At 44.7% G+C, this 20,795-nt stretch overlaps 2 protein-coding genes across 3 annotated transcripts; both read left to right on the forward strand.

Moving 5' to 3' along the window:
• Positions 1 to 6,461: 6,461 nt before the first annotated feature.
• Positions 6,462 to 12,897, forward strand: LOC125521688 (protein MEMO1). 2 transcript variants are annotated; one of them, XM_048686742.1, is made up of 8 exons: positions 6,462 to 6,631; positions 7,470 to 7,554; positions 7,636 to 7,704; positions 8,404 to 8,516; positions 9,730 to 9,841; positions 9,938 to 10,081; positions 12,291 to 12,465; positions 12,558 to 12,897. In XM_048686742.1, exons 1-8 carry the CDS (start codon positions 6,580 to 6,582, stop codon positions 12,702 to 12,704), a joined length of 897 nt encoding a protein of 298 aa, XP_048542699.1. In that variant the 5' UTR covers positions 6,462 to 6,579; the 3' UTR covers positions 12,705 to 12,897. The 2 variants fall into 2 exon arrangements, with proteins under 2 accessions (XP_048542699.1, XP_048542700.1); XM_048686743.1 differs by having other exon boundaries at positions 6,496 to 6,631; positions 7,419 to 7,554.
• A 1,706-nt stretch (positions 12,898 to 14,603) lies between these two features.
• On the forward strand, positions 14,604 to 16,418 carry LOC125525862 (GDSL esterase/lipase At3g09930-like). The gene is made up of 5 exons (XM_048690867.1): positions 14,604 to 14,658; positions 14,788 to 15,048; positions 15,226 to 15,506; positions 15,623 to 15,899; positions 16,025 to 16,418. The coding sequence occupies exons 1-5, from the start codon at positions 14,604 to 14,606 to the stop codon at positions 16,267 to 16,269; spliced, it is 1,119 nt and encodes a 372-aa protein (XP_048546824.1). The 3' UTR covers positions 16,270 to 16,418.
• The last annotated feature ends 4,377 nt before the right edge of the window (positions 16,419 to 20,795 follow it).

The following is a 20,795-nucleotide window of genomic DNA, read 5'->3' on the forward strand; positions in this document are numbered from 1 at the left end:
TTGCATCTAAAAAGGAGGGAAGGGGATGATCGGGTTCGTGAACCATGTGAACCCGGCGTGAAACTTGCAGAAAAAATGATGGAACTAGGGCGTATATAGTCTTAAAACCCGGACAAGTGAGGCCACCGGTTTGGATTTTCAGTTATAGACCGCTGTCTTTTTTATTTTATTTTTGCAATCTCGTCTCAAGAAGATACAACTTTTATGTAACTCTTGTGGAATCAGCAAAGGGAGCTAGATTTGCTGGTTGTTGTTGTTACATTTAGCATGGTAGGTTGTGGGTTCGATCCTGTTGTAATGTATGTGTTTTTGCCTTTTTTTAAAACTGCTGATAGTGCGGGTGCAGCGACCCAGAAAACCGGGGAGAGAACGCAACCTCGTGTGCGGGGAGGAGAAAATCGGATCGAAGGAGGGGATTCAACCTCTCGGGAGGTGCGGTACTTTTTGCAACCTGCCACATGGTTGACAGTTATCACAATCCTTCTGAAATCTTGAACCTTTTTTAATTCAAGAACATGTTTTGAAATTGTGAACACCTTTTTAGAATTTATTAATACTTTCTGAAATATAGAACTTTTGCAATGCACTTGGGCCAACCCAAGTTAGCATGCGATGGGGACAAGGGAGCTCGAAATGGGCCGAGTAACCACTTGCCGTGTCATGCTAATCATGTGTATGAAAAATGTCAATCATGTGTATGAAAAATGTTAATCATGTGTATGAAAAATGTTTGATGTATAAAAAAAGTATGACATAACTGAAAAGAGTAAAAATGTTAATCATGTGTATGAAAAATGTTTTTGGCAATTTTTTTTAAAAAAAAATACATGATATTTTATAGAAAAAACATGTTTACATAATGGGAAAAATTGCTCATGTAATCCAAAAAATGTTGAGTACATTAAAAAAATGTACATCACACTTCCAAAAAAAATCTTCACAAGATTTACAAATGTGTTTCTGACATTTTCAGAAAACAATTGTACAATGTCTAAAAATGTTTGCATAGTTCAAAAATTGTTTTCTGTCATTTGAAAAAGGTTTCAATATGCATTTGATAAATAATTAAAACTTATCAGAAAAATATATTAAATGTTTTTTTTAAATGTTAACATGTATTTGCACAAAAATGCTTTCATGTATAAAAAAATCAAAAAACCCAAAAAATAAAAAAAAACCAAAAAAACCAAAAAGACCCAAGGAAGAAGCTGAGAAAACCAATGTATAAATAAGAAAAAAAGTTAAACCCTTCAAAAACAAATAAAACATAAAATATAAAGAACAAATGAGAAAACTGAAGGAAACCACAAAAATCCACAAAAAGCAAATAAAACCATAGAAAAAAACTAAAAAGGGGAAACCATACTGGAACGATCTAATGCAAGGACCATACGCGAAGGCATAGAACGACACTGCTAACAGGTCGTCCTGCGTCATTCACCCATAGGCGATTCTTATTAGGAATTGTTAGGGGCGAGACATAGCCCTGCTCAGCGAAGGAGTCCGAAATCACTAGTTGATGGTTACCTCTTTTTTTGGGGAAAGTTAAGGGTTATCTCTTGTAAGTGTCACTCTCACCTTCTCAGTGGCTAACAAGTGATACACTGCCTATGTGTCACTTGTTGCAACATGAGAGTTTCTTTTTTTTCATAGATTTGTTTTATTTAAAACGCATTATCTCTTAAACCATGCATCTAAATCTCGAATCATTTTCACCGTTGAATTTCCCGCGTCAAAATTATTAAAACTAGATCCTATGTTAATAGATTTTTGATGAAGTTTTTCTCCACGAAAAAATAGAAACCGGAAAAACAAGGGAAAAAACAAAATAACAAAAAATTGATATTTTTTTAAAAAAATGGAAAAAATGACAGAAAAATGAAAAGGAAGACTCGGAAGCATGATTGTGAGTTTTTATTTATTTTATCTCTTTTTGAGAAGCACATTTTTGTTTCCTAAGAAGCAGAGCGGAATCAAATCCGTGCCTCCATAAGAAGCAGATACGTGCTCCTCGTGAAATCTCATATTTTTTTTCCTTTCCGAGAAACACAACCGTGCCTCTCGTGGTGGATAATTTGGGCCTTCACGAGAACAAATATGTGTTTCTGGTGGAAGCACATATTTTTCCAATTTTTGAGAAGGACATTTGTGCCTCCCATGAAAGCAAATTTATGCCTCTATGAGAAGCAAATTGCGCTTCTCATGAAAGTACAGATCCCCCCCCCCCTTATGAGAAGCATAGTTGTGTCTCTCTCGCGTAAGCAAATCTATGTCTTCACTAGAAGCAAATATGTGATTTTCATGGAAGCATGTTTTTTTCCTTTCCCGAGATGCATAGCTATGCCTCTCGCGGAAGTAATTTGTGGCTTCACGAGAAGCATAGATGCACAAAAACTCTCCTTCCTGAGACACACAACTATCCTTCCCTGGAAGTAAACCTGTGCTTATTGTGAAAACTCATATTTTTATTTTCGAGAAGCATAACTTTATTTTTTGCGGCAACAGATTTCTGCTTCTCGTGGAAGCATAAAAAGACGCGCAAACAAAATTTGACACACTTTTTTCTGCAAATCTTACAGAAATGCAACCCCCCCCCCCCTAAAAAAACACATAAAAAACAAAAACATGTACATAAATTTGTTTTTTAAAAAATCCAGCGGGAGGGCCCAACACGCAAACTGTGGCAACGGTTGTACGCATCACTTAGAGCGCTCTGAGACCACCCCAAGTAATCCCTGAAGTCTAGGAGAGCAACTAATGAAGTAGTACTCCTTGGGAAGCCCTCGCAAGGGTCACTTGGCATGGGCTGAGAGTGGCGTGCTCTCAGCCGCCACCACGTGTCGTGCTCTAGATGCTTCCTTTGTTTTTTCCGCACGCGTTTTCAGCTTTTAGCTGATTTTTTTGGTTTTTTGGCTTTCTCGTTTCTCATCTGTTTCTCTTAGATTTTGGACAAAAATAATTCAAAATAAAAAAATAGACGAAAAAACGTGTTTTATTTTTTCCTTCCGCGAGAGGCATGGATTTGCTTCCTCGTGCCTCTCGAAAATGAAAGAATACATTCTTTTGCTTCCATGAGAGGCACAATCATGTCTCTCAAAAATGGAAAAACAAGTTTTTTTTTCTTCTGTGAGAGGCACGGATTTGCTTTTACGAGAGGAACAGTTGTGCTTCTCAAAAACGAAAAAAAACACATCTTTTTTCTTTTTTCCTTCCATGAGAAGCATACATTTACTTCTCGTGGAGGCCAGTTTTGGTTCCGCAAGAGGCGCAGTCGTGCCTCTTTCGGAAAGGGAAAAAAGTGCTCTCGGTTTGGTTTTTTTGTCTGGTTTATTTATGAAAGAAAAGTTTATCAAAACCTATCAACATGAGGCCTAGTTTTGAAGATCTCGACGCGACAAATCCAACGATGAAAACGGTTCGATATTTGAGCGTACGGTTTAAAAGATAAAACACTTTGAATAATCAGATCTACGAAAAAAAGGAAAACTCCTATGATCGTCTACAGCAATTCTGACCCGTAAGAGCATCTCTAGCAGACCTCGCATCCCGCCCCGACCCGCAAAATAACCGCCAAAATGCGGGGCGGGGCGGGAAAACCTGCCCGATCAGACACCGCATTCGCGGCCGACCCGTAAAAGTTTTTGCGGGGCGCGACAAAAGATCTCCCCTGACCTCTAGATTCACGGGCTAGGAGGACGACCCGAGCTCAGCCCCTATCCGCAGCGAGATTTGGCGGGAGGGACATTTCCGCACGGCCGTTCCCGCTCCCCCACCCTCCGCCACCATTGGCCTGCCACCTCACGCTCCGGTGCATCTTTCCCGGCCTCCTTCGCCGCCATGGATGACTCCCTACTGTCCCCTGTCACCGTCGAGGTCGCGCCCGCTCAATCCCCTCTGGCGGATCTCGTCGCCGGCCATGTTGGCCCCGCTGTCGCCCAAGGTACCGTCACGCCTGCCCGCAAGCGGCAGGGAAACGTGGTCGTGGAGGGCGGGAATCCGGCTGCCCCCGCCGCGAAGGCCCGCGCTCCGGGCGCCAACGCCGCTTCGCGATCCCGGCCAATGGCGGAGAAGGTCGCCAAGGCCACCGGCATAAAGAGGAAGAGGATTCCGGCTACAAAGAAGCCATCTCCTTCATCCACTCACTCCGCCCCGGAAAGAGGTTCCCCGGCGATGCCGCTCAACGGTGCTGCTCCCACCGCAAGCGAGGTGTTTGACGAAATGCCGGAAGGTATGCGTCTTCGGTCATGGCAATTTTCTTTGCTTTTCGCCATTTGCGATAGCTCGTGACTTGTTGTCGTTCACTATAGCGATGGTTCGAACATGCAACTGTCGAGTTCGTGAACTTGTTGGACACCAACGCCGTTGACATCGATTAAGCCCCGTTCGCCGCATTCGACTACAATGAAATGGAGGGCAGCGTGGATGATCATGGTGGTGAGGAAGAAGTGGAGGAGATCGATGAGGTAGCGTATGAGCAATCGCAAACAAAAACTGGGAAAAGCCAGAGACCGAAGAACTACACGATCTTGGAAGATCAAATCCTGATCAGGGCATGGAGTGCGGTGTCTCTTGATGCATGCACGGGTACTTCTCAAACCGCCAAGAGGTATTGGCAAAGGATCGAAGATCAATACTTCCGCATGATGGCAAAGTATCCCAATAGGACTCCACGCACATTTCGGTCGCTTCAAGGGCGTTGGGATGTGATCAAGCCTATGTGCAGCCATTGGGAAGCTTGCTTGGAGCAAGTACGCAATGCACCTCCAAGTGGAACCGTGAAATCCGACTATGTGAGTTTGTTTTGCCTTTGTTCAAGTTGTGCACATCATATTGCATCATTTCACTTTGTTCAAATTATGTAGGACAGAATTGCCCAACATAGATACAAAGAAATGGAAGCTTCGGAAGGCAAATTCTTCAAACTAGAGCATTGTTGGGACTTGCTCAAAGAGTGCGAGAAGTGGAAGTTGATCGAAAAAGAATCCCCACCGAAGAGAGGTTCACTTACAAACATGGATGAAGAAGAGGATGATGATGGCCCAAGAAATTTGAACAAGCCCGATGGCGACAAGAAGACTAAGGAGAAGATGAAGAGAGAGCACGAAGCATCGAGTTTGAGGGAGAAGATTGATGCCATGATGCAATCAAATGAGTTGATGTTGTTGAAGTCGTTGAAGATCAAGAAAGAGTTGGTCGAGAAGAAGACAAGGGAGAAGCAAGAAAAGTGGCAATTGCTCAAGAAAGAGGGGCTGTGCAAAGCGGCCATTGAGGAGAGAAGAGCACGTGCCGCTGAAAACAAAGCCATGTCCAAGTTGCTCGCCGAAGAGAACAAGATCATGACAATGAGCCACAATGACATGGACGACCTCACCAAAGAATGGCATGATATGGCAAGGAGAGAAATCTTGAAGAGGAGAATAGTTCCATAGGCTAGTGCGTGTTACAGTGTCAGTGTCGGAGATGTTTTCTCTGCTCCATATGGTGCCAATGTCGATGATTTCGGTGCAGGAGTTGGAACAAGCGCCGGAGGTGGATTCGGTGGTGGCGATGAACTTCAAGATGGACTCGATGGCACGGAGTGAATATCGACCAAGATGATGCCGGACGTGGCCAACACTTTTGCGTTTGTCCTACTAAACTGAAGCTTTTATTTGCGCGTAAACTGTGTTATGTTATTTGAATTTGAACTTATTTGTCGGAACCGATGTCAAATTCAAGAATTGGGCGTCTTCGTTTTGCAGGTTGATGCGGCGGTGCCCAAACAGATCCCGCAAAAAGCCGATCCGCGAATATCCTTTTATACGGGTCCGTTTGGGGGTCTGCCTTTGTGGCAGTCCGTGCCGACCCGTACAGCCTTTTTCCGCGAACTACAAACGTGTTTTACGGGTCTGTGGGATGCGGGGTTCGCTAGAGATGCTCTAAAAAGCCCAAATTCACCTAAAAATTGGAGTACACGGGCCCAATTTGCACAGCAAACCCCTGCACCTATAGCTGGCCAAATGAGCCGTTTTTTTCGGGCCGGCCCGTGAGCACGCCGGCACGGTTCGCCTTGGGCCAAGCACGACACGGGCTAAACGGGCCGGGCCCAGCACACGTCACACCCTGGGCCGTGCCTGGGCCTGGAGGCTGGGCACGCGGGCCGGCACGACACGGCCCGATTACGTTTTTTTTATTTTTTATATACCTATATATGGCCCAATATGTAAAAATAGGCTAAAAACGCTCAGTGCATCAAATAATAGGCTGAAAATATGCAGCCCACCATGCTAAACGGGCCAACATGCCGACCCGTTTACTAACTAGGCCGTGCCTGGGCCTGAGGGCGCAGCATGCGGGCCGGCACGGCATGTCCCGTATAGTAATCGTGCCCTGGCGGGCCGTGCCAGGCCAGGCACGATTACGATGAGCCGGGCCGGCCCGGCTCGTTTGGCCAGGTATACCTGCACCGGACACGAAAGAGGTCTAGTATTTGGCTCAAAAAAAAAGAGGTCTAGTACCGGAATTCCTCTAGTACCATCCCAGACGAGGAGCAGAGCCACCGCAATCGAATCCCCTTCCTTCCTTCCGTCCCGCACGACGATGGAGCGCGTGAGAAGGGCTTCGCATGCCGGCTCCTGGTACACCAACAACGGTACCCCCTCCATCCTCCAGCTCCCACCCTGATCCCCCTACCCTTTTTTCAGTCTGCTGGATTCCGCCCGCCCCTCTCTTCCGGGGGAGAACGAGAGAGAGAGAGAGAGAAAGGTGGAATCTTTTCTGTGCGCTTGATCTGATTTCTCGGCCAGATTAGGGGGGGTTTGGTGGGGCTTATCGGTGTCGGCAGAATTTCATACTAGAGTAGCGTTTATGGATTGGATTGGATCCGTGCGCCCTGTTAAGGTGGGGAAAGTGTGCGCTGTTGACTTCATTACCTGTAGCGTTCATGGTTTCTCCATCCTTGGTACCAAGATGGCGCAGCAGAGTGGCAGATTCTGCCGTAAATGCAGTTGTTTCTGATCAGATTCACGGGGTTCAGGTGGACTGTGTAGTTTGCAGAATCCAACCGCAAACATAGGAGCCAGCTGCAGTGTGCTCTGTAGGTGGTTGGATCTGAAGAACAATCTGCTGAGTGAATTTTGTGTGTGCTGCATATTCAAACTGTACTGCCATGACATCTTTTAGGACACCGCTGGCTTCGTCATGTTGATTCTGTCCAAATGTGGACATACTTGACATATTTGATTCAGCTGGAACAGTTTGCTTTTTGTTGTAGTAAGGCGTGACGTTTTGCCGGTAATTCAGAAACGTTTACTTTGTTTTGAGTTGAATCATCAGCTTTCAAACTTTAGATTTACTTCCAACCATTTTCAACAAGATATCCGTAATATGCACCTACTCTTGGCAAGATGTATATGACCATTAATTCCTCTTCTTTCTAGTTGTTATATCCTAAATGGCTAAATCATGTACTGCTCCATGTTCACAATTAGCCAGCAAGCTGGAAGAGGAACTTGATGGTTGGCTTTCGGCAGCTGCTCTCACGAAGTCACCTGATGTTAGGGCCGTAATTGCACCGTAAGTTGATGTTTATGGTATGGAGGTGGAATTCTGTTCACGACTGTTCTGTAATACCAATAATCTTTACTTTCCTTGCAGCCATGCTGGCTATTCGTACTCAGGGCGATGTGCAGCTTATGCTTTTGGCAACATTGATCCAACTAACATGTGAGTTAAGCAATTTCGGGCTGTTGTTTCCTTTGCTAAAAACAAACAAATACTTTTCTCTCTGAATGTTTACAGTACTAATATTGCTATATACTACTGTATGATATTTACTTGTTAGCTTGTTTGTTGGTTTGACATGGCTAGATAAGTAGTAGAAAGAACCATTATATGCAGGCATAAGAACTATATGTAAACTGTATACTATGATGCACTTTTGTCCATTATAACCAAATATAATGCATAGTATACTTCTCAATAGTAAACTAAAAAAAATCCATAAAAGTGTTTTTTTTTGCTTTCTAACAATTCTAAGCTAGAAACATTATAATGAACTCTTTAGAATTATAAAAGGTCACTAGAAAAGTAAGTCGACATAACATATTTACAAAAGATATCATACCTTACCTGATAAAGTAACACAAACTAATAAGTTGAACTAATTAATTCATCAGATTTTTACGGTGTACATTGTGCATAATTTAAAAGCATGGGTCCAACTATAAATCTAAACTGATGCTAACCACATCATTGGTAAGCTACTTTTGTTCTGCCAAACGTGTACCCTTATATTCGTTATTCCCACCCTACATGCTACAAAGGACAATCTTCTAGTTCCATTGTTATAACTGGCTTCTTTCCTCACATTTTTTCCTTAATCCTGTTCAGTATCTAATTCCTAATTTTCTTCATGTGAATCAGTTCTCGGGTGTTTCTGCTCGGCCCATCTCATCACTACTATACTCCAAAATGTGCTCTGTCAAGAGCTACTGTTTATAGCACCCCGATTGGGGATTTACCAGTAGACCTGGAAGGTATCATGCTTGCAAAATTAAGATGCCTAAGTTATTTCTTTAATATTCATATCAACCTTTCCATGTGAATTTCTAATCTGGAAAAGTCCACTTTTCAACCCTAAACTTGGTCAAAAGCTCACTTTCTAATCTGGATTTGAACTTCAATTTGTTGTAACCGTCCAGACTTCAACCTCGATCCAATCAGGGGTGGTATCGAGCTGATGTGTCGCGACGTGTATGCCAGCCTGAATCTACCTCATTAGTAAAATCAGTGGGAAGAGCTGACAGGTTGAATTGTTGCCTGCCCTTCTCACTGGTTTTATCTGGGCCATCAACTCTCTCCCCATACACTTGTTCCCTGCTTTTTGTTAGATTTGTTATCTTAATAGTCACACAATGTTTGTATTTCATTGCTTGAGGATGTTCAGAAAATACTTTTCATACACTTTATATACGGCTAAACCTACCTTGAAAGAAGGCATGCAGCAGTGGCTGAACACTTTGCAATCTTATCCCCCTTCCGCTCCCTCCACTGTTCACCTTCATTGTACATACCATCCTATTTAAAAAATTATAATGACGCAATAGGGATCTTGCCTACATCTCTTCACGCAAAAAGAAAGAAGTCTGGTTCGCTTCTTGTGTGACCTGTTTGTAAGTTCAATCTCATTTATTTTACTGAGATGTACATTTTTTATCCATCCACTATCCCCCAAAACAAGTTTAGTCCTCGACTTAAATAGTACTAGACAACAGGATTACACGATCCCTCAACTTTTTAAACAAGGTAATTTTGGTCCCTTTTTGAAAGAAAAATTACAAGCAAAGAAAAATCAGGAAAAATAACAGAAAAAATGATAAATCATGAAAAATATTATTAATAAGTTACGAAAAATGAGAATGTTATGGATGGGAAAAACGTCAAGAATTTACGAAAAAGAAAAATCATAAATATTCTGAAAAACAAAGAAATTAGAGGGTACTCATAAATAATTTTCTTGTTTTCCATGAATGCACCCAAAATCTGTTTTATTTCTATTTTTCAATTTTATCTCTTTGGATTCTCAGTCTAGACTCTAGAGTTGCATGTCGACCATGAGCTATCTGACATCTCTACCTGTTGGTAGATCTTAATAACACACTATGAGATCTCCTTTTCAATGAGATCATTCTGCCTTGCTTAGCTCTTTGTGAACTTTAGACATACATTCTTACATTACTGTTTTTCCAGTTATCGAGGAACTCAAAGCTACCGGAAAATTTGAATTTATGGACCTTAATGTCGATGAGGCTGAACATAGCATGGAAATGCATTTGCCTTACCTTTCTAAAGTATTTCAGGGGTAATTACTTTGTTGTTAAAGCTTGTATCCATCTTGTATTTCTTTTTGAATAAAATATGGATCCTACACTCATAATTCTTTTTCATGACCTGGCAGACATAATGTAAAAGTTGTACCTATCCTTGTTGGTGCTGTCAACTCCCAAAATGAAGCCATGTATGGGCAGTTGCTCGCAAAATATGTGGATGATCCAAAGAACTTTTTTTCTGTCTCCTCAGACTTTTGCCACTGGGGATCTCGGTAAGTGATTTAATGTCTGATTATTGTGATTTTTGTTTATTTTGCAACGAGATGTCAAGTGTGTCATTACTGTACATACCTCGTCGGTATAGAATAAGTGAACCTAATACAAGGCACATGCTAACCACATAATCTGCAGCTTAAGCAAATTTCCATAACCTTCCCGTGTTACCTTTTTTTAATGAAGCACATGTATTTCTTTAAAGCACGGCTATATTGCCGGCTACCAAACGAGCACATCATTCGACAGTCCTCTGCCCATAAGATATTGTCATCCAGGATAGCTCCGACATTAATTGTCTGTTGTCGCTGAAGCATGGGCCGGTTTATTACAATCCCATGGATGAAACATTACTCAATAAAGGAAGTAGATAATAGAAACTTTGCCCGTCGAAACAGAGTGTTCCCAGTTTGGAATGTTCATATTTGTGCGACCTGAGCTCTTGCTTCTGGTTTAGGTAATCTGTGGCAAATATTGCACTCCCCACTTCCTGCTGCCCAGCTAACTGTATGGTGTATGAGACATGATCAATAGGTCCAGCTGTAGCAGATACATGATCTCCACTGCTGTCCTGGCCAGTTGCCCCCAGTCTCATCTACCAGAGTTTTGGAGGAAAGCACCATTGATCTTTGGTCATATGTTCTTCAGCAAAAGTAACTAAAAAATAGTATTTGGCGTATTTAGCGAACCAAAAAGCTCTTCCCATATAGAAATGCAGAATAGTTTGCGTGGAAGGTTTGGCTTGAAATTTGTTACTGAATCTAGGTCAAGACACGTGAACAATGAACTTATTTTAACGCAAAGTCGACGACTCAATAGTTCTTCAGAGAGAGAAAAAACTGCACAGCCTCAAGTGTGCCACAATTTATGATTTGAGTCTTCTGATCTGATGTATTTGCTGAAAGGTACTATTCTACATAGTAAAGGATGCCCTAATACAAGAATAGCCATTAACCCTGTTCTGCATATCAACTCTTACTAGATTCAACATGTGTCTGACATCCTGACTGTTTAACATATCATGTTTAGTTTAACTGCAAATGGTCTAGAGAGGGATCAATTTATATGTTATAAGTGCAAATTCAGATACAACATTGAGTATGTTCAAGATGAATTTGAATCCATGTCAGGAGACAGAATTTTCTTGATAGTGAAGGATTTGGTCACATTATCCACATACATTCAGGCCTATCATTTAAGCCCCTCACTGACCGAGTAAAATCTTATTGTATACTAGTATTCATGTTGTTGCAATGCTTGCGCAGTTGCGCTTACAGGTGTATAATCTTGTCTATCGATCACTTTCTCTTGTTTCACATAAATGCTCTGGCAATGTACCAGGACCAATCATGCTTTGGTTATGGTAAAATGGTCATGTATTGAACCAATCATGAGCTTTGAAGATCTCAGGGCCGGCTGGTTGATCCACCCACCATTCAAAACCATTTTATGAAAACATAACTATCACTTGCTATCTCCTCTTGTGATAAGCCCCTACGTCCCAAAATCCAAATAGTAGATCTATCTTCAGGGGATAGCTATGCACGCCACTTCTGTCCAAATGGCCACATCATTTACTGAAATTGAAGGTTCTAAAGGCTTTGGTTAGTCTCCTGTTCTATCTCTTCATTTTCTCCCTTTCTCCGCATAAATTCTCTAGGGTCTGCTGTGGCCTGATCGTGCCGACCGTTCCCTTCTGCTTGTGTTGCCTGACTTCTGCTGTCGACAATATTGACCTCCTTTCATTGTCTATGTCGATCTCCATTGCTTTCTCAATTATCACATGGCCTTAATCTGCCAAGGTTGAGTGGAGTAGAAGGCTTGAGTAGTTAGGCATCACGGAAAATTCTTATAAGGCTGGCTCGCCTGCATATGGAGCAGGCTGACATGGGTTGGATGGTGCAGGAAGGCGAAGACAGAATCCATTTGTTCGGACCTTTAGATGATGGTGGATTTTGCATACTTTGTACAGAAATTATGTACCTCGTTCTAGAGCATAGAAATATGTTCCGAGAGCTTGGATTAGGAAAGGCCGAAAGGTGTATGATGATTTGAAGGGTGAGTGCACTTGATATGTCACCTAGTGCACCAGGGTATTATATACCCCACATTCACTAAATTTTATACTCTTTCAGTTATGTTTGCTGCTGTCGCTTGGGCATCAGGTATGTAAATGATTGTGTCCATCTCGTCTCATTGCCACAACAGGTTTAGTTATACATACTATGACAAGAAGCATGGTGCCATTCACAAATCAATCGAGGCGTTGGACCGCTTGGGCATGGAGATCATAGAGACTGGTGACCCCGACGCGTTCAAACAGTATCTCGAGGAGTACGAGAACACCATATGTGGACGCCATCCCATCAGCGTCCTTCTTCATGTAAGTGCGCAACTAATTGATGATCTAACTAATATATATCCTTCCCTTTTAAGATTTACTTAATCCACTTTGTGCACATTCTATTGTGTTAGATGTTGAAACACTGCTCGACGAAGATTAAGGTCGGGTTTGTTCGCTATGAGCAGTCGAGCCAGTGCAAGAGCACGAGGGACAGCAGTGTCAGCTACGCATCTGCTGTGGCCAAGGTGGACAGTCCTGGAGAAGAAGGTAAAGATTGAGCAAAACGTGGTTTGCTGGGTACACCCTGGTGTAACGTGCTGTAGCATGGCTGTTGGCTTGCAATCACCGGAGCTTTCTGTCGAACTTTGTAATAATAGCAGGCTCTGGTTGAAGTCCCATAGTAGCTGCTCTGGCGGCACCAGGATTCTGTGAAACAAGAGAACAATATATTTCTGGATGTTCTTGTGTGTATCTTCCTAGTAAGCTCCAGCAAAAAGAAAACGTTCAAAACCATGATAAAGGTTCTACAAAATTCTGAAAATGTTTGATGGTCAAAACTGTTGCAGCAGCATCGTGCATCCTGCTTGCAGCAACAACGGTCAATCCTTGTAGTGTCTCGCGTCTTGCCTCTGCAGGAGTGGTGCTGGCCATTGCAGCATCGTGCTTCTTGCCTGCTGCAACAGGGTTGACCCTTCCAATATCTAGCATCCTGCTTGCACCAAACGGCGGTTGACCATTGTAGCGTCATGCGTCCTGTATTGTAGCAATGACATATCGCATTGCAACGGCGGTTGACACTTATAGTGTTACGTGTCACATGTGGAAGCAACAATAGACTGCATTGCAATGGTGGTCAACTCTTGCAGCGCCTTGTTGTAGCAATGACATACCGCATCGCAACAGCGGTTAACCCTTATAGTGGTTCATCAATGGCATGTGGTTGACCCTTGTAGCGCCACGCCTCTCATGGTTCATCAATGACATATCACATTGCAATGGAGGTTAACCCTTATAGTGCCACGTGTCCCATGTTGTATCAATGACATATCACATTGCTATTAAAAAAAACATATCACATTGCAATGGCAGTCGACCCTTGCAACATCTAGCATCCCACTTGCAACAACGGCGGTTGACCCTTGTCGCGCCACGCATCCCGTGTTGCATCAATGACATATCACATTGCAATGGCGGCCGACCCTTGCAGCTTCACGCATCCCATGTTGCTTGTCATGCCGTTCCAACTTGAAGCAACAACAGTGAGCCTTGCAACAGCGATGACTAGCCCTTGCAGCATGGTGCATCGTGTCCGGGTCTGCAACAATGCCGCCTTAGCCTTGTAGGGACTTCCAGATTGCAACCACATGTCAACAAATTATTTATTTATTTTGGCAATACCAGCTTTTCGCTTTTGTCGACGGGAACATCTCCTTCCACTGAGCGAACATCGTCGAAACCCTAAATAAATTCAGGAACAATACGAACACCAATATCAAGTCTAAGACTTGAACCCTGATGGGCTGGGAATACCACTGTCCTTCTAGCCATTCAACCAAAGGTTGATTGGCGGGTTCCGTTTCGCTAGTAGCTACGCCGTAGTAGTACGGCGGGTTCCGTTTCGCTAGTACTAGTATATAGTTTTTTTTTGAGGGAAATACTAGTATATAGTTAGCTGGTGCTTAGCGTCAACTCAGTAGCATCTATCAAGTGACGTGGTGGAAGTGAAAAATGATAGTAGGGTGGCCAGACACGTAAAAAGGCTGGTAAAAAAAAAAATCTGGCAACGCTGCGCACGACGACTGAAATTAAGTGTTTTCCAGGCAACAAACGTAAAGCCAAACTGACTCTGCGTTGGATCGATCGGAGTACTACTACGCGTAAACCCAAACTGACTCTCGTTGGATCGGTGCGTGTACTACACTACTACTACTGCTAGTACTACACAGAAACGTGGTTAACTCTAGTACGTCCTATATACTGGAGTACACACGGACGTGGTCGGGTAGGACACGAGTTGCACTACGTACCTAGCTATAGGCTCTCCACTTATATATACACGGCCACACCCATGGATCGAAGTACCCGCCTCCCATAGCTATCGCTCCTTCCACACGTACGCACGGGCACGCCAACTCGCCTCCTACGCCGCCTGCCGGCCGGGGCGTAGCAACGCAACCATGAAGCTTCGTCCGGCCGTTGTGTGCCTTCTCCTCGTCGTGCTTCTCTTCGATGGTATACTATCTACTAGTACCTCCTTGTTTCTTTTTCATATTCGTTTGGGAAACCTTCTTCATCTTCTGCATCACTGTATGCATGCACGCAATTGCTGACACACATGATCGATCTACTCTACATGGACAGTCGCTCGCGTGGAGGGTCGAGGCACACCCTCCGTCAAGGCCAAGGAGTCATCAAAGAACCAGCAGTGGACCAGCATGTTCGTCTTCGGCGACGACTTTGCCGACAACGGCAACCTCCCCAAGCTGCCGGGTGGTGAGCCCCAGTCTGATCTCTCGCGTCAGTGGAGCTACCCCTACGGCTCTTATATCAACTCTCGTGGCTCCGCCGCCGCCGTTCCAACCGGCCGCTTCTCCAACTACCGGATTCAGTCCGACTTTATCGGTAATTTATTTATTATTCTAGCATTAGTGATCTAATAAATGCTCTTATATTTCTTTACAGAGGAAGTACTTAGCAAGCTAGGTAGAATTTGTTTTAGATTATCACATGTATAATCCTACTTCTAAGCACGTCTAAATCTAAAACTAATAGAGCATATCTATCGCGTGGAACTTGCAGCAAGGATCTTGGGCCTCAATGCAGCCCCTCCGGCGTACATGCGCACGCTAGATCAATCTGTTGATCCAACCGGCATGACCTTCGCCTCCGGTGGCGCCGGCGTGTTCCAGAAGAAGGTGCCAACTCTTGCCGCACAGGTTAAGTCTTTCACGAGGCTCATCAACAGCGGAATCATCTCGAAAGACCAGCTTCGCCACTCCGTCGCGCTTGTCGCCATCTCTGGCAATGATTACATGAGCGGCGCCGACGTCAAGAACTCCTTCTTGAGTAGCTTTGACGACGTAAGTAGCTAGTAGCTAGACTCATCACACGTACAAAATAAACACTAATAAACCACCCATCAATTAATATTATCGATCGCCACCTTACCAATTTAACTTTTCTCGCATGCATGCAGATCGACACTTACATTGGGAACGTGACGGCAGAGATTGTCAAGAACGTCGTGCAGCTGCAAAAGCTTGGTGTGAAAAAGGTGCTAGTCAACAACATGCATCCCATTGGTTGCACGCCTATGAGGACTAGTACAAACAACTACACCACATGTGACCTTCTCGCCAACTACGCCGCGTCCGTGCATAACAAAAATCTAAAGCAGTTGATGGGCAAAAAGAATAACGCCTACATGCTGGACCTCTACACCGCCTTCACCGACATCATCAATCATGCCCCAGGTAAGTAGTGGCATATATCCATGCGTGAACGTTGTAAACTAAATCTGGTTTCTAGTGTATGAGAGCTTTGATTCAACACGTGTTGGGACTATTTATACATACATACAATTTTCATGTGCATGCAGGTGAAGGGTCGGATCAGTCCAACAAGTTCAACAACAACCTGGCCCCATGTTGCGAGGGTTTCTATGATACAGGCTTCTGTGGACAGCAGGACGATACGGGGGAGCCCCTCTACGAATTATGCGAAAATCCAGACCAGCTCTTCTACTGGGACGAGGTGCATCCGACACATGCTGGGTGGAAAGCCGTGATGAAGGCGCTAGAACAACCTTTGAAGGAGTTCCTAGATCGGGCCTATGTTCCATGATGCCTTGTAGTTTGAAGACTTTCTAGATTAATTGCTAGCTAGTTGGTGCAATTTCTTATAGGTTAGCTCTACACATATAGTATGAGTATTTGGGAAGAAGCTTGCGAGTTTTTCTTTCACTGCCTAACTTTTAGTTTACTACAAGTACTCTTTATGTATGAAACATGAACCGGCTAATGGTTTACTCCTGTTAGAAAGTTGGTCATGTGTGTGGTGAATCTAGTGTGCATGCATGTACTTGAGCTCGTGGGTAGTTACATGAAATGAGAAGAAAGGAACATCACTACTTGGACGAGTGCGCTGGCACTATGTCCAGAACATAGCAACCCCGCGAACCAACCTGTGGTTGGATGGTTAGAGGGACTGTGGTATCCCCAGCCCACCAGGGTTCAAATCCTGGTGCTCGCATTTATTCCTGGATTTATTTCAGGATTTCCGGCGATGCGCATTCAGTGGGAGCAGACGTTCCCGTCGACGACGAGACGCCTACGGTGACTTCGTAAATCTCAAAATGATATGCCGGCTCAGTCTTTCGAAGGCGCTCATAGGCGTAGGGTCTGCGTGTGTGTGTTCATAGGGATGAGTGTATGCGCGTGTATATGAGCGCTGTGTCTGTACTGATATTCAAAAAAAAAAGAACATAGCAACCCCGAGACTAGATGGCCCATGGGTGTCAAAGGACAATCCCATTACGCAAAGCAAAAGGGGCCGGATATTAATAGGCTATACCAGCCTGAAACATCAATGGTCGGATCTGACCTCTACTATTCTCAGTCGGCAGTAAATTGTAAAGTAAAAATGCTCACCTGGATAGCCATTGCTCAGGCGCTAGGGTTATGGGATTAGGTTCATGTTCTTTTAGGGAAGGACATTCTGAGATTATGGGGTTCGTCGGCCCAACTGCAAGAATTTTATTAGCTAAACAAAAGGTTAGGTAACTCATGATCCGCGCCAAACTCGACATTTCAGATCCCAGTAGCCATGTCAATGCAATTAATTTAGAGCAAGGTGCTAACAATTGCCCCTTCTTCATCTGGATGGAGTGCCGCTGTTGCATATGTACTTCTTCGCTCAACTCATGAGAAGCTGTGTCAACATTTAATTTGAACATGTCATGCTTTCTTGTGCCGTGGCTGCCAACAAGGACAGGAGGACCCGTCTCGTTTCGGGAGAAACACATCCTGATCCATCGTATCATATCTTGCTTGGTGTGTGAAGTTGACGGCAGGCGGGATGAGGTCGCATCTACAATGAATCACCTCTCCCTGCTCGATGGTGTGGTGTAACCTTAAGGCATAGCACCCCTCCTTGCTCTGATTTAAGAGCTAGCACAGCCATCGTTTCTTCATCAATTTGGAAGGCGCAATTCAAGCAGCTGTGTGTGAAACGTGAGGCTGGAAGCGCGTGCCAGAGCAGGGGCGCGATGCGTGTTAATATAGGCCAGATGGGCGGCGTGGCAAAGATTACAATGAGGTTAGGGATAGGTTAGTTGTGGATTGATCTCCAAGTTAAGCTAACCATCAAGATCTAATCACAACAACCTAACCTATCCTAACTACAACACGCACGCCACATATCTAGTCGGCACGGTTCATAACATACTGTGGCAAGGCATACAACAAGTACAATGATGTTTAACACTCCCCCTCAATCACAACTATCTAAGTTGAGATTGCGTCGAAAGACCTCCAGCTGCCGCAATGATAGTGGCTTAGTGAAGCCATCTGCTACTTGATCACCAGTAGGAACAAACTGAATATTCAAAAGCTTGTTAGCAACTCTTTCACTAACAAAGTGATAATCAATCTCAATGTGCTTTGTTCTAGCATGAAAGACAGGATTGGCAGAGAGATAAGTAGCTCCAAGATTGTCACACCATAGTGAAGCGGCAGACAAATGGCGAATCCCCAACTCTGTCAGCATAGTTTGAACCCAAATAATCTCAGCAGTGGCATTTGCTAAGGCCTTGTACTCAGCTTTTGTGCTTGATCTGGACACTGTGGCTTGCTTACGTGCACTCCAAGAAATCAGATTGCCACCAAAGAACACTGTAAAACCTCCAGTGGACCGCCGATCATCAGGACAACCTGCCCAGTCTGCATCTGAAAAGGCACTAACAAGTGTGGAGTCAGACTTGGCAAGTTTGAGACCACGACTCTTGGTTGCCTGAAGGTACCGAAGAATTCTTTTGACTGCTGTCCAATGAGTACTAGTGGGTGCATGGAGAAACTGGCAAACTTTGTTGACTGAAAAACATATATCTGGCCTGGTTAAAGTCAAATATTGCAAAGCTCCCACCACACTTCTGTACCTGGTGGAGTCCTCAGCTCCAAGTGCCTCTCCATCATAGAGAGACAGCTTCTCTGAAGTAGACAAGGGAGTTGAAGAAGGTTTGCAACTTTTCATGCCAACGCGCTCAAGGATATCTTGTACATATTTTTTTTGGGACAGAACGATTCCACGAGCCACATGCTTCACCTCGATGCCAAGAAAAAAAATGAAGATTACCCAAATCCTTGAGAGCAAAGTCCATACGCAGATCCTGAAGAAGAGCATCAACTGCCCTAACGGAGGAGCTTGTGACAATAATATCATCAACATAAATAAGCATAAAAATGGTCACTCCATGCCGATGATAAAAAACAGTGAGGTATCTCCCTTGGAAGCAGCAAAGCCAAGGGACTGTAACTTGGAGTACAGGCGATAGTACCAGGCTCTGGGTGCTTGTTTCAAACCATAGATTGCTTTGTCAAGCTTGCAGACATGGCGTGGTAAAGCTGAATTTTCATACCCAGGAGGCTGCCTCATAAACACCTCTTCTTCCAGAACACCGTGCAAAAACGCGTTCTTTACATCTAGTTGTCGCATGCACCAGTTTCTAGATATTGCAACTGAGAGAATCAAACGAATAGTAGCAGCTTTTACCACGGGACTAAAGGTATCCTCATAATCAATTCCGTACCTTTGCTTAAAGCCCTTTGCCATAAGACGTGCCTTGCACCTGTCAATAGTGCCATCAGACTTGCGTTTTACCTTGTACACCCACTTGCAGTCGATCACATTTCTCCCTCTGACTGGTGGAACCAAGTGCCACGTCTTGTTCTCTATGAGTGCCGAAAATTCTTCATCCATAGCCTGTCTCCACTTGGAGTCAGCAAGAGCATCATGCAGATTCTTGGGTTCACCTGTGGCACAAAAAGAGCCCCACCGAACACAACCATCTTTATATACCTTGGGCTTGGCAATGCCACTCTGTGACCGGGTATGTGATCGAGCAGGAGGCGGCGGGGCGGGTTGAGCTTGCTGGAATTGGAGGCGATTTTGCATGGAGGAGACCGCAGAGTCTGATGCAGAAAATCCCGAACCGCCCTCTTGCAGCGACCCAGACTGATCCGGTGCGGCAGCCGATGGCGAACTGCCAAGTGGCAGTTCTGGAGCGGCCACGTCCCTCGAGGAAGATCGATCCGCGCCAGGATCCATGCGCCGCGTCTCATCAGGGTCAGGTGGGCCGCGCCCAGCCGGGGACAGTGCGGTAGTGCGCCTGGCGGGCCCACCAGAGGAGAGCGGGACAGGGCGCCCGCCTGGCAGCCTGTCAGTTGGCGCGGAGCCCGGCGAGGATCCGCCTGGTGCGCCTAGCCCACCAGAGGAGAGCGGGACTGGGCGCCCGCCTGGCCGCCTGGCTGTTGGCGCAGATCCCGATGAGGATCCGCCTGCCGCTGCTGCGGATGCAGATCCCGGCGAGGATTCGCCTGGCGCAGCTGCTGCCGCGGATCCCGAGGCCGCCGGATCTTCTGTGGCCGAACCAGACTCCTCAGGGTGCTGCATAAAATCATGAGAATTTTCGCCAAAGTTTTTAATGTTTGGCTGTCCTGTTTCCTGCACACTTTCAGCTGGATCATGGGAGTTAGACAAGGACATATTAGCAACAGTAAAATCAGCTCCCCCTTGAGCGAAAGAAGGAGATGGCAAGAGGTGAGAGGGTAGGAGGAGCAACTCTTTGCGAAGTTGAGCACCGGCATTTGAGTGGAGACTTTCTCATCAAAAATGACATCACGTGACACATACACACGGCCAGAAGAGATATCAAGACATTTGTAACCTTTGTGAAGAGTACTGTACCCTAGAAAAGCGCATTGCTTGGACCTAAATTCAAGCTTGTGCTTGTTAAAAGGGCGCAAGTTTGGCCAGACAGCACACCCAAAGATGCAGAGAAAAGAATAGTTGGGCTTGGTGCCAAAGAGTCGCTCTAATGGTGTTTGGTTCTTGATAACTATGCTGGGAATACGGTTAATAAGATAGACCGCAGTGAGGAATGCCTCGTCCCAAAATTTAAGAGGCATAAAAGCATGAGCGAGTAGAGAGAGACCAACTTCTACAATGTGCCTATGTTTTCTTTCTGCGCAGCCGTTTTGCTGATGAGCATGTGGACAAGAAACGTGATGTGTGATGCCAATGCGTTCAAAAAATGAGCTTAACCGTTGGTACTTCCCACCCCAATCGGTTTGCATGGCAATGATTTTACGATC

Source organism: Triticum urartu, chromosome 7, assembly GCF_003073215.2.
Source record: "Triticum urartu cultivar G1812 chromosome 7, Tu2.1, whole genome shotgun sequence".
Taxonomy (NCBI): Eukaryota; Viridiplantae; Streptophyta; class Magnoliopsida; order Poales; family Poaceae; genus Triticum; species Triticum urartu.

Excerpts from the sequence above, each read along its gene's own strand:
- LOC125521688 (XM_048686742.1), top strand. The coding sequence starts at position 6,580 with ATGGAGCGCGTGAGAAGGGCTTCGCATGCCGGCTCCTGGTACACCAAC. Across the intron at positions 6,632-7,469 it reads CTCCTGGTACACCAACAACG|CCAGCAAGCTGGAAGAGGAA; the intron begins GTACCCCCTCCA and ends GTTCACAATTAG. Across the intron at positions 12,466-12,557 it reads CCATCAGCGTCCTTCTTCAT|ATGTTGAAACACTGCTCGAC; the intron begins GTAAGTGCGCAA and ends CTATTGTGTTAG.
- LOC125525862 (XM_048690867.1), top strand. The coding sequence starts at position 14,604 with ATGAAGCTTCGTCCGGCCGTTGTGTGCCTTCTCCTCGTCGTGCTTCTC. Across the intron at positions 15,049-15,225 it reads GATTCAGTCCGACTTTATCG|CAAGGATCTTGGGCCTCAAT; the intron begins GTAATTTATTTA and ends TGGAACTTGCAG. Across the intron at positions 15,507-15,622 it reads TCTTGAGTAGCTTTGACGAC|ATCGACACTTACATTGGGAA; the intron begins GTAAGTAGCTAG and ends GCATGCATGCAG.